Source organism: Scardinius erythrophthalmus (genome assembly GCF_964197995.2).
Source record: "Scardinius erythrophthalmus genome assembly, chromosome: 2".
Taxonomy (NCBI): domain Eukaryota; kingdom Metazoa; phylum Chordata; class Actinopteri; order Cypriniformes; family Leuciscidae; genus Scardinius; species Scardinius erythrophthalmus.
The window spans coordinates 32,251,688-32,264,529 of record NC_138222.1 but is presented as its reverse complement, the minus strand read 5'-3'; the positions used below and the strand labels follow the sequence as shown (position 1 = coordinate 32,264,529).

At 38.3% G+C, this 12,842-nt stretch overlaps 3 protein-coding genes across 5 annotated transcripts in view; all 3 read right to left on the bottom strand.

Moving 5' to 3' along the window:
• cdh16 (cadherin 16, KSP-cadherin) overlaps positions 1-624 on the bottom strand; it is a 37,727-nt gene extending 37,103 nt beyond the window's left edge. The window contains exon 1 of the mRNA XM_081393085.1: positions 586-624. The gene's annotated coding sequence lies outside the window, so the exon portion shown is untranslated. The remainder of the gene's footprint in view (positions 1-585) is intronic.
• A 214-nt stretch (positions 625-838) lies between these two features.
• Positions 839-3,278, bottom strand: rrad (Ras-related associated with diabetes). 3 transcript variants are annotated; one of them, XM_081352562.1, is made up of 5 exons: positions 3,186-3,278; positions 2,710-3,078; positions 2,466-2,539; positions 2,066-2,270; positions 839-1,859 (listed from the first exon to the last, which is right to left on the bottom strand). In XM_081352562.1, the coding sequence occupies exons 2-5, from the start codon at positions 3,062-3,064 to the stop codon at positions 1,582-1,584; spliced, it is 912 nt and encodes a 303-aa protein (XP_081208688.1). In that variant the 5' UTR covers positions 3,065-3,078; positions 3,186-3,278; the 3' UTR covers positions 839-1,581. The 3 variants fall into 3 exon arrangements, with proteins under 3 accessions (XP_081208688.1, XP_081208689.1, XP_081208690.1); XM_081352563.1 differs by having other exon boundaries at positions 2,710-3,088; positions 3,186-3,231; XM_081352564.1 differs by having other exon boundaries at positions 2,710-2,986; positions 3,186-3,229.
• Positions 3,279-7,417: 4,139 nt separating this feature from the next.
• ciao2b (cytosolic iron-sulfur assembly component 2B) lies at positions 7,418-11,633 on the bottom strand. The gene is made up of 5 exons (XM_081347296.1): positions 11,390-11,633; positions 11,125-11,204; positions 10,885-11,010; positions 10,748-10,793; positions 7,418-8,017 (listed from the first exon to the last, which is right to left on the bottom strand). Exons 1-5 carry the CDS (start codon positions 11,514-11,516, stop codon positions 7,917-7,919), a joined length of 480 nt encoding a protein of 159 aa, XP_081203422.1. The 5' UTR covers positions 11,517-11,633; the 3' UTR covers positions 7,418-7,916.
• Positions 11,634-12,842: the final 1,209 nt, after the last annotated feature.

Genomic DNA, 12,842 nt, shown 5'->3' with positions numbered 1-12,842 from the left:
ATGTAATTGGCTGAGTGAACGAATCAAGCGTGCCATCATACTTTTTCTCCAGTTAATGTTCAACTCGAGTACATCTCATTAATGTAACATCACGTAAGTGTCGAGTTACTTCTGTGTCCTTTTTTTCAGGGACAGCTACACGATTTAGGCTAACTTATTTTTTAATACAATACATAAAACAAGAATATCCGGCAGGTACCGGTTTCAGAAAAGGGTAAATCGTACACAGCGATTACATCAATGAAAAAGAAAATTACGTCAGTAAAGAAAAAACAAAACAAAAAAAAAACATATATGCCACGTGACACAGAACTAAATAGATATAGGCTACTCGCACTTTAATAAAATAAATAAAATATAGCCTAAATAAAGTTACGATAGTCTACAAGTAAAATGCGGATGTTTTATGATGAAATAATAATAAGTGTAGCCTATTAAAAACAACGCAAATAATTAAAAAACGACAACAAAAATCTCCAAATTAATGTCAGGGTGAACTGTGACAGATACAGCAAAAACTTCCACGCTTTTTTCTTCTGTTTATCTGATCATAGGCCTATGTTGTTTAATAAAAGCAGCTCTTACCTCCAGTCCACACTTGCCGATAGCGAAATTGAGAATGGCTAAAGCGTTAGAAGAGCATTGCATCTGCCTTATCTGATTAATGATTAGCTTTCTTAATTTGTCTGAGAAAACCTTTAACTACCTTGTTTCCTCCAATTATACTACCGTCCTTGGCTTGCATATGTATGGGGGAATAAATTACATGGTATTATAGCCTCAAGTTTGAATCATGTATTTTGTGTTTGTAGAAAGAGTAAACTCAGATTGTTTCTTTATATATATTTATTATAAAACCAATTGTAAACATGTAACAAAATTAACAACTCAATAATATTAAATGCCTTTAAGTGCAAATCAAATGTTGTTAAAAACAGCTCACAAAACATAATTTATTGCTTCTATGTCGTCATTTGCACACGGAGCATAGATGTCGAAGTAGCCATATGTCAGACCTCTTATATTGAAACTTCTTAATTATATTGCCTCTTGCCCTCCCCTCCCCTCCCCCACCCAAAAACCCCCAAACCTTCTAGTTTGGTGTCTTGGCTGAGTTACGAACCTGCGCACTCAGTTTCAAGTAACATTAGATTCCATATGTTATTTCAACAAGAAAAATGACTTGTGCTCATCTATATGCACACATGTGCATTCCACACCTGATACAGCTGTAGTGCACATCAGGAAAAGAACCAATTTCTTTTGCCTCCGTGCAAACATAACCATGGCTCTCCGAAGGGAACATTGTGATTAGTGGATTTACCTCCTATTTACATGCGTAGAATTTGACAGCTATACATATTAAGGCAACGAAACAAAAAAAAGTAACGTAACAATAAAAAAGCCTCATGCCGGCCAACATAATCAACATGATTTTGTCAGTTTTGTTTCATACATAATCTCTTTTTCAGTTTACAAAACAAGTTCATATTTGTCTGTACAGCTAAATAGTCCTTATATTAGCATTAAAAACACACAGCTTCTGGTCGTGGGTATCAGAGGGCATATTAGTCCAGTTTTTCAGAGCACTGACAGGTCGTGACAGGATTTGGACTTCTGTCTAAAGGCCATCTTCTTGTTCTTCCGGGCCACCATACGGCCCAGGAAACGTTTGGCCTTTTTGCTGATGCTCTCGCGGCGCTTGCAGTTGGCCATGCGGCGGGCGTTCTCTTCCTTGCTGTCCTTGCGAAGGCGAATTTGCCGTAAGATGCCCTCGAAGAGGTCGCGCACATTGTGATGCAGGGAAGCTGAGGTCTCAATGAACTTGCAGTCAAACACAACGGCACAGGCACTGCCCTCTAGAGAGACACGGAAAAAGAGATGCAGGTGAGCAATAACTCCATTACCAGAGGGACTGAGGCTACAGTGTCATCATTACTATATGCCTCCTGGCTGTTCCTCAAAGCTCAGGAGAGATGAGTACTTTATCCAAAACATGAGGCTGCAAAGTCTGTGTTTCTACATGCCATATTTAAAATAGAGAAGGAGATGGGTGAACTCTTACCATCTACAGAAACTTCTCGGGACCGCACCAAGTCACTCTTGTTTCCCACCAGGATGATGGGGATGTTTTCCGACTGCCGAGCTCTGCGCAGCTGGATTCGTAGCTCTGAAGCTTTCTCAAAACTGGACTTGTCTGTCACCGAGTACACAATGATATAGGCATCTCCCATACGCATGCACTGATCTTTCAGCCACTGGCTGTTATCCTGTAGGAATAAAATGAACGGTTATACAGTGCAAAGTTGATGGAGATCATAAATTTAAATCTATTTTTTATTTATTTATTTTAATTCATTTAAAATATTTAATTGTTTTATTTGTAATTAATTTTAAATAGTTTTATTATTATTAATTTTAAATAAATTCGTGGATAAATATTACTCTTAATGTTGATTGCTTACCTGTTCCCATATATCATAGAGAAGGATTGATGTCTCCTCGTCATCAACCACAAGCGATCTGTCATATGTGTTTCCTGAAATGAAAGTGCAATAGGTAAGTACAAGATAATATTACACAGGTTTTTAAAACAAAAAAAGCACCACGTCACTTAAGACAGATGCTGCCCAAAGACTGACTGTGTCCTAAAATCTTCTGAAATTATAGGTCAGGTCTGTAGGGTAAAGATGCAATATAGATATTTACCCGTTTCCTCGCAGTCGCTACTGTCTTCAACTCCACCGAATATTCTCGCCAAACTCGACTTCCCAACGCCGTGCTCTCCCAGGAGGACCACCTTGTAGACCTGTCCGTCTGAGTCGCTGCCGGAGGAGATGACCGAGTCGGAGGAGTCGGACACGCAGCTGTTCCGGTGCTGCTCTCCCGGACTGAAGCGCATGAGGCTGGACAGCTCGGTGGGTTGAGCCTCGGGCATCGAGTGCAGCTCTCGGTCGTCCACCGGCATGCTCCTTCTGTGCAAGTTCTGCAGGTGAAGGGGAAACGGCATGCTACCTCTCCTCTTATCCATGTTCCTCAACTTGTCTCCTTTGTTCAAAGTCATGACTCCAAACCTGTCTGTGTAGAACTATATTATAACAGCTGTAATATACTTATACACTTGTAGGCTACCTAAAACTAACAAGAGATATGAAGATACGAAAACATGTCAAAATTCTACTTACATGTGAGTGCGGCTATAACGTCTTCCGTTCAATGTCAAAATTCCAGTTGTTCCGTTGTAACTCCGTTATTCTTCCACTGAGGGTTTCGCTTATAATCTCTGACGATACGGATGCCTTATTTATGCGAGTGAGTGACGTCAGCCGAGCCGAGGGAGGGCTTGCCTCGGAGAATCGCTCGTCTCTCTTCTAGTAGTAACATGATTTTGAGGGAGGGGCGTGTGATTCACAATCTTGCGAGGGCGTCCATCAGAGAGGGACTTCCCTCCCCTGCTCGTGTAGTGCGTGGACGATGGGCTTAATCAGGTTCCGGCAAATGCGTTCTTTGTCTGTAAAGGCGTATAGCCAGTCGTCAATGCTTCAAGAAAATAAAGCAGGGTACAACATTTTTTTTTCTTTTTTTCCCATGACACTGCTGGAACAAATATCTTGCTGGTTTTACCTGGTTTAATGGTCGTATAGCCGGAGAACAGCTGCAATGTAAAAATCGTATTTTTTTTATAGGTCAAACAATGTGAAAATATTGTAAATTAGTAGCTATAAGATAGATGCCTAACCATGTATGGTGAATATATCTCAATAGACAACGTCTATGTAATTTCGCTGTCAAATGTTTTAGAAGTATGAATTACAGAATGTATTTTAAACTCTCTCTCTCTCTCTCTCTCTCTCTCTCTCTCTCTCTCTCTCTCTCTCTCTCTCTCTCTCTCTCTCTGGGGTGTTTTCTGTAGCATTTATGTTTAATTAGTATTTATAGTCTATTTATATTTTTTAAGTCATCATTATGCTTTTGATTGTACCACCTTTTTATTATCATCAGTATTTTACTGTAACAAAATTAAAATACTTGAACAGTTTGGTACATTAACATTAAATTATTTCATGATAAATTGTAAAGTCACCAAAATGTCATTACGTAGGCTACGTCTTGAAACATCATCACATTTTTTTTTTATATTTTTTTTTTATATCCAGTAATTCTGAAGGGCAAAACGACCCTTTCATTACGTTGCCGGAGTGCATTTATAGGTAGTTCAATGTTGCCATCTAGTGGCAAGAATCGGTACATATGACCATTTCTTCATGTTTTATTAGATCTGATTGTTTTTCTATTCATTTGCTCTCATGTGTAGAGACTGACTATCTGACTTTGAATACATTTGGCAAGTAGGCTTCACTCAGTTCTATTACGCACAGACTTATTATGTGGAGGATGTTTATGCATTGCAATGACTTGCCAAAGTAATGGGATTTTTTTTTATAGCCTGCACTAGCTTCTAAAATTCACCTAATATGCCAAGGCCTGGAATATAACAGCTTAACCATGAAGAAACACTTTACAGAGCAATAGACATAACCAAGTCTTGGACATAAGCATAATCAGAATAAATGTATAGATCACAGTTAGTTGATGCACTGCATCATTTACAATGTACTGTTTTATTCAGACAATGAGATTGTGAGACACAAAGATGTGACCTGACATTTGTCCTTTCTACTTATAGATGCACGATAACAAAAATGAATATTTGAAAGTTCGGTATTTTATGACTGGACCGAAAAAGACTTGCAACGTTAGCTAGTCTGGTCATTTATAAAAAGACTATTGAATAAGAGTTCTGTTACATGAAATAATATCTATCATGCATTTTTAATGCATGCCAGAGAAAGCACTTTTTATGACTTGAAAGCCAAGCAAGTGTAATCTAAATCGACTCTGCTTAGTAGCCTACCTATTGTGCTTATTATAGTGTCTGTATATCATCACTGTCTTCTGGATTATCTTCAAACCTTTAGATGACAAAAAAGTTTCAATTATAACTTAATTATAACACAGGTCAGTAACTTGTTAAATTGCAATAACATAGAGTGTAAGGTCAATGGTCTGTGATGAAGGTTAATAATAGCTAGTTTTACAGAAGTTACATGCCTCTTTTGTTAAGTGTCTAGTGTAAAGTTAAGGGGTTACCTTAAATAACCTGAAGGGGTTTATTTTGAGAGAACCACCGGCTGGATGTACATTATCCCGCGTATTACACGACTACTTGCCACATAAGTAAATAATTAGACACAAAATATTGATATGAGTTGAAATATTTTATTAGGTCTTTAAACGCAAAGCTTCCACGGTGAGAGCAGTTGAAGCGCGGCAAGTTCAAACTAAACGGCAGTCATTCATACCACACAGCATTTCGCCACATAACTAATTATGGGGATAACATATATTGATTTCAGATTAAACTGTTTTAAAATCATACCTGTTTGTATCTCATAACAGTGTACAAAACAATAGTCACAAAATGGTGGCAGCTGCGCTTGTATGAAACAAGAGAGAGCGAGTCCACGATACTGGATGGCATAATTAAATAACTGTACACAAAATATTGATTCGACTGAGTTTTAATATTTTCTCACCAAATGCAAAACTTGCACGAAGAAAAAACGTTCCTAGCAAGCATATAATCACAGCTGACTTCAGTAACCGAGATGAGCCCCATGCGTTAAGGCCTATTTAAGGCCTATTTATACTTCTGTGTCGAACTCACGCCGTAGCTACGTCGTAGGCTGTGTAGCGCGCATACCCTTCGGCGTACCCTGACGTGCACCTCTCCAAAAATGTAACAACGCGTCAACTCTACGCGGACGCAAGCGCTGTGATTGGTCTGCTAGGACCGCTCCCTCGGGTTTCACATGCTCCCGATGCGCGCGTCAACGCGGACAACGACGCAAAGGCCTCATTATACTTCTGCGTCGGAGCTACGCCGGAGCCTATACGCCGTAGGCAACGTGTTGGTTTTAATTTATACTTCTGTGTCGTTGTCCGCGTTGACGCGCACCTAGGGAGCATGTGAAACCCCGAGGGAGGGGTTCTGGCAGACCAATCACCGCGCTTGTGTCCGCGTAGAATTGACGCGTTGTTACATTTTTGGAGAGGTGCACGTCAGGGTACGCCGTAGGGTACGTGCGCTTCACACAGCCTACGACGTAGCTACGGCGGCAGTTCGACGCAGAAGTATAAAACAGGCTTTAGTTTAAATGAAAACCAACACGTTGCCTACAGCGTAGAGGCTACGCCGTGAGTTCGACGCAGAAGTGCCTATCTGTTTTGAGCGGTTGTTATCTGGGAATAATTTACCGCTGGATGGCACTATATTGACCAATCAGAATCAAGAAGTGATGGGGACGAGACCGCCTATGCCGAGTCCGAGTCAAGACCGAGTCTTTGAAGGGTCGAGTCCGAGTCGAGACCGAGTCCGTTGGTTTTCAAATTGTCGAGTCCGAGTCGAGACCGAGTCTTTAGGAGTCGAGACCAAGACCATAAAAACATGTCAGTTTTCATATTCATGATTTAATATCACCCCAGTTAATAATCAACAGTTAGGCCTACAGACTAAGCTAGATTGGGAATTGTTTAGAGGAGCAGTCTTAACGTCTTAATATGGACTATGCTTTTACTATCATTAAAAAAATCCCTACCACATACATCATCTTCTGCCTATTTTTCTAAACTGCTTCAACAGTGCTGCTCTGTCATCAACATGTTAAGCCCACCCTGACTTTTTTAATCATAGTTAGGACATGCAGAGCAAATTAAAATTTTCTAGTGGTATGTATTCTAGTGGACTAGTGATGGGGACGAGACCGCCTATGCCGAGTCCGAGTCAAGACCGAGTCTTTGAAGGGTCGAGTCCGAGTCAAGACCGAGTCTTTGAAGGGTCGAGTCCGAGTCAAGACCGAGTCTTTGAAGGAACAAGTCCGAGTCAAGACCGAGTCTTTGAAGGGTCGAGTCCGAGTCAAGACCGAGTCTTTGAAGGGTCGAGTCCGAGTCAAGACCGAGTCTTTGAAGGAACAAGTCCGAGTCGAGTCTGAGAAAGCAGAAAACGGTCTCGAGACCGGACTCGAGTACTACATCACTAGAATCAAGTATTCCACAAAGCCGTGAAATAATAATGTATAATGCTATATCCATGTACCAGTAAATACGTATTTGATTTATCTGAAGAAATGAAATATTTATACCACAGCATACAAATTAGGCCTATGTTTTATTTTATTTATTTATTTTTAGCCTTTTTTTTTTTTTACTGTTACCTTCCAAACAAGCTTATGCAAGAAAAAATATCAGATTACAGTAAATAGCTGTAACATCAACTGACCTTGGGAAAATATTGTTTGCTTATGGGTAATTGCTTGAACTTTTTCTTAAAATCTTTAAAAAACTTTCACACAAAATTCATTTTAAATTTTTTATTGGCAAAAACAAGAGGTACAAAACAAAGCAGTCCAAACTATTTCTGCTGTACACATGCTCCATTTTGATCAATAAGAAATGTCTTTGAAAACAACTCTAAAATGATGCTATGTCAAAATGAGACTACTATTAAAAGTAATTTTGTGCATATTCACAAATATAATATTCGGAAATATAATAACATTTCATTCTGTATCCATGTAACATAAAAACGAATTCTGTTTCCACATACGTTCTCTACTACTGTGGTTTCCTTTCTTGACACCTTTTTAGCTCAACTCTCACTTTATAAGTACTAACCAGTCTTCCTGATCTGGTACTGTGAGTGTAGCAATAGAATTACAAAAGAATCAAAACAATAACAATAATGATCAAGGCGCTCACATTATTATTATCATCGTCACACAACTCTAGCTTGCCTTTAGGAGTTCAATCAAGAAAACGTGTCAAAGGAGCACACTCGAGCGGCAGGCTTCTTCTGATCACATGCTTCTGGTGTACAGACACTGGTTGACCACCTCCAGAAGCTGAGAGTTCTCCAGAGCTGCTGCCACTCTCTCTTTGTCAGCGAGCTGCTTATTGACTGGAGGAGAAAAAAACACAACATATTATCAAACTCAACAGGGTGCTGTATGATAAAAATATAATGTTACATTAACTCATAAAGCCTACTGTACCATTTTTGATACATTGATTTCTAAGGCCTATATATTATCAACACTTTGCTGAAAAAGACGATGCACACAATCTACTACATGCCTTCTGCACACTGACTGATGGTTCAAGTAAAAGGCCTTTAGTATAATTCTAAAAAAGTCCACCTTCAGGTCGTAGTACACATGTAAACATAAGAATAACTTTTATATTCTAAGTAATATTTCAAAATGAACATTTCCTAGACTGAGGGAACTTTCTTTTTATTTGATTATGCACGTGTAACGGAGGCCAGCTAGTAGTGGCTGTGCGAGTAAACCTCACTCCTCTGATCTCAACAGACTTGTTAGAGCGCCTGACTCTCACGCCGGAAACCAGTGTTCGAGGCCTGCACAGAGCGGGGCGAGTAGGACTCGGGTGAGGGGTTACACATGCATATTTAAAAAAAAAATAATAATAATAATTAGGGCTGGGCGATATGGCCAAAATTTCATATCCCGATATAGCTCATTTGATATCCCGATAACGATATACATAACGATATAGCAATTTTTCTGTTAATTCAGTTCATGAATAGTCTACCGTAAATCCTCTAATATTGGCCTGTATTCCATTACCGGCCGGGTCTCTAACATTGGCCGGTCTCGCTGTTGCAACATTATGCTTGTGATAGTAATATGCAAATACCACAGGGGGGCAATGTTTGCTAACGAATCCAAGCCATAGCTACGGTAGCCTGGTCATGTCAATCACTTCGCTCTTGACTCGCACGTGACGTGAGACTTCAGTCGGCTAACGTTGTTTACCATGGCAGCCGCGGAGCCAAAGAGGATTTTTGGCGAAAATCTATTTTTTTAACCCCCTGGGTTCGACAATCGCGCCGGCGCGATAGGTTTTTTTTTATTATTATAAGTGCAAAAGAGATTAAAAATATTCTGTTGACTTTGATCTTACGGAGAGTGCGCGCTATTCAAACGGAAATAATCTGAGGCGATTCACGCAAACATGTGAACAGAACACCTACAATCAGTTGGATATGTTCACTTTCAGGTTCACCTCGTTTTCATTTCGAGGAGCAACGGATCCGGTTGAGGAATAGGTCAGTTCTATATTTGCTTTGTTCTAATCGCAATAGTGTCTGTACACGCAAAAAGACTGATTAAATATGAATCGCGTTTCTCTCTGTGTGTGTGTGTGTGTGTGTGTGTGTGTGTGTGTGTGTGTGTGTGTGTGAATGAATGAATGCACAGATGCGCGCTGTTGTGGAGCTACTAACGGGTTGGGTTGGCTGGTCATCTAGTTGAGAATTAACTTACCCTGGTCTGAACCGCGTCTACTACCGTCTTCCTCCATGTTTGTTTATGTATTGCAGCGTGCATGGGCATGCCGTGAGGTTAATTCTGCCGTAAAACGCCTTATCGTGGCGTAAACGATAGAGCCTTATATAAAACGATAGACATTTTCTATCGTCCAGACGATATATTTCGTCATATCGCCCAGCCCTAATAATAATGTTAATGTATGAATCAAATATGATATAACAGGCTGTAGGGGAATGTTTATTTTTACATTTCTTGATCATCATTGCAGTGCATTGCATTTATATGTTTTGCCACCCACAATTAAAACTACACAGCTTTGATCATAAAACAAAGCATTTTAACATCTTAATATTTATACTTATATAACATTACCTTGGATCTTACTAAGACATTATTGGGAGATGAGTAACAAATCATGTGTATAAGCATTTTAGGAAAGTGGTCTGCCATACTGTTATAAAAATCTCATAATTTATATTACAAGCTATCAGAAATGTATCTTATGTTTTGGACGTATAAAGATAACAATATCTGCACAAAATTACAGTTTTGCTCAGTGGACTGAATAATATGGATGTATATTTTTTTGTCATCCTAAATGGGCCATAAAAGCCTGATGTATGAAATAGATAATATCAAACGCATATCACATGTGTAATATATAATATATATATATATATATATATATATATATATATATATATATATATATATATATATATATATATATATATATGCAAAGCTGACTTTTCATCAGCCATTACTCCAGTCTTCAGAGTCACATGATCTTTCAGAAATCGTTCTAATATGCAGATTTATTATCAATGTTGGAAATAGTTGTGCTGCCAAATGTATTTACATTTTTCTCTTTAGTTAAAAAAGAACATCATCTATTTAAAATATAAATACTTTGTACCAATATACACTCCCTTTCAAAAGTTTGGGGTCAGAAATGTAATTGTTAAAAGAAGTTAAATTGATAAACAGTGATAGTAAAGATTTCTATTGTTATAAAAGATTTCTATTTTGAATAAATTCTGTTCTTTTTTTAAACTTTTTATTCATCAACGAATCCTGAAACCCCCACCCCAATTCAGCAGCACAACTGTTTCCAAAATTGATAATAACGGAGCAGCAAATCAGCATATCATAATGATTTCTGAAGGATCATGTGACACTAAGGAATGGAGTAACAATGCTGAAAATTCAGCTTTGCATCACAGAAATAAATTTTATTTTAAAGTATATTCAAATAGAAACCCATTATTTAAACTGTAATAACATTTCACAATACTACTGCCAATACTAATACATGTCATTTTATAATAAACGTTTACCTGCATCCTCTGAGGCATGTGTGCCAGGTGTGATGTGAACGTCAATCTAACAACAAAAAGGCAAAAATGAATGACTTGTAGATGTGAAATCCCAAAGCCTAATGCAAGCCTGTGTTTGGCAGCTCACTAAAATGCACCTTAAACCTGTCAGGCAGGGAGCGCAGAAGCTTGACTTTGATAGACAGGCCAATGAGAGTGGCCATACTGCAGTGTGGGATAGTCGGTGTGAACTCCACAGACACTGTGCTCTCCTCATCACTCACCTACTCGGAGAGAAGAACGTGACATACAGACAGACAGAGAGAGAGAATATTGTATCCATTTCATTAATGTGTAAAGGTCTGTTCCTCTTCAAACTGCTCGCAGACCGGACTCACATTGACGCGCATTTGTTCCACGACATTCAGTTCTTCGAGGGACAGTGGGTGCTCAGGATCGTTGATCGATCTGATTAGATGTGATCATTTAGTTAAGGTCTGACTCAAAGTATTCAAAATGCTTTAAATTGAGGCTTCTAAACTATTGCAGTTGCTAAGAGTAGCCTAACTTTCAACATGGCAGATAATTCAAAGAAACAAGGCTGACTTTACACAGCATTTGTGTAGCGAGAGCCAAATGATGTAACGTATTTTGAAAGGATATCGAAGATTTCCCTGTCATCGATGGGGTCCGCTACATCCTCATCTTCATCAGTGGCAGTTAGGAGTCTTTCCCCTGATCGCTGAAAAATCAGAGGATTGGCGTTTTCTAGTCGAGTTCCCCCTGACATTATTATCTACTCAACGATAAAACAATAACCAACGCTGTCAGATGTCAGATCACTTCGCAAACTCTGCGAATCCAAAACAAGCCAGCCGGAAGTTATACAATAAAACCCGGAAACAGTATAAACGCTTTTTAAAATAAAAGTTTTATTTAAAAAAGTCCGGCAGTTTTCTTGCAATTTTTGCCTTTGAAGACATATAATAATAATAATAATAATAATAATAATAATAATAATAACAAGAAGAAGAAGAAGAAGAAGAAGAAGAAGAAGAAGAAGAAGAAGAAGAAGAAAAAAAAGAAGATTATAGATTTCCATGCAGTTATTTTACCAAAATAAATTTTTCCAAGTTTATTTAAACTTGGGAGTTAAAAAAAAATCTAATCCCAAATCTATCCTTTTTACTTGTTCAAAAGATGCTGAAAAAGGGTTGTTCTGATCAACACAAATAGGCCTGTATGCAATACTTTGAGCATTTCTCATTATATACATCTGCAACATTTTATCTCAGATTTATGGCAACAATTTAAACTATTATCATTGCACAGAATGACCTCGTGGATCAAGACAATTTTCCAGTTTAAAGTGATTTTGTCTTTGAAAGGGGGAAACAAAAATGAATTTGTCTTTAACTAAGAGGGGTGATAAAAGTTCTGTGATATACAGTAGACTGAGACATGGGCATTCAGTATTATGCATTTACATACACCTATTTCGCTAACTAACACACATGACGCAGATGTGAGCAAAACATTTCCAAAACATCTGTTGTGCCAAGGTGGCCACTGTCATCAGTACACTCCAGAATAACATAACAGGTAGAAGAAAGCAAAGCTTTGTCTTCCCTGAACTGAAATGGTTATTTTTTCAGGTTTAGCATATGCTCACATCAAAGCAGTGTTCATCAACCATGAAAGCATGACCTTGATTTAACAGTGAGGTTAGGTTATTTGTGAGCCAACCAATGCTTATTCCAGTTATAAAGAGCCTTTTGACCTAATTGTTAGGCATCTGTATGCATAGATCTTGAGTACCACAGACAGCACACAAGGTCTAGCAATCCTATAAACCAATACAATCACAGTGACAGAGTGTGCTATAAATCTTCTTTATTTCATTTAATGACAACAATCATTGCGAGGCAGCCAGCATTTGCTTGTACATTTCCTTGCACAATAATAATAACTTTCAGATACAGTCCAAACAATGTAAAAAAAGTTTAATTTTAGTAGGCTATTTGAAGATTTGTACATAACTTTTTTTGTATTTTTTTTTTTTTTTGTATGAATCATCCCTATCAATCAATTGAAAAACTCAGACTCTGGCTATGTT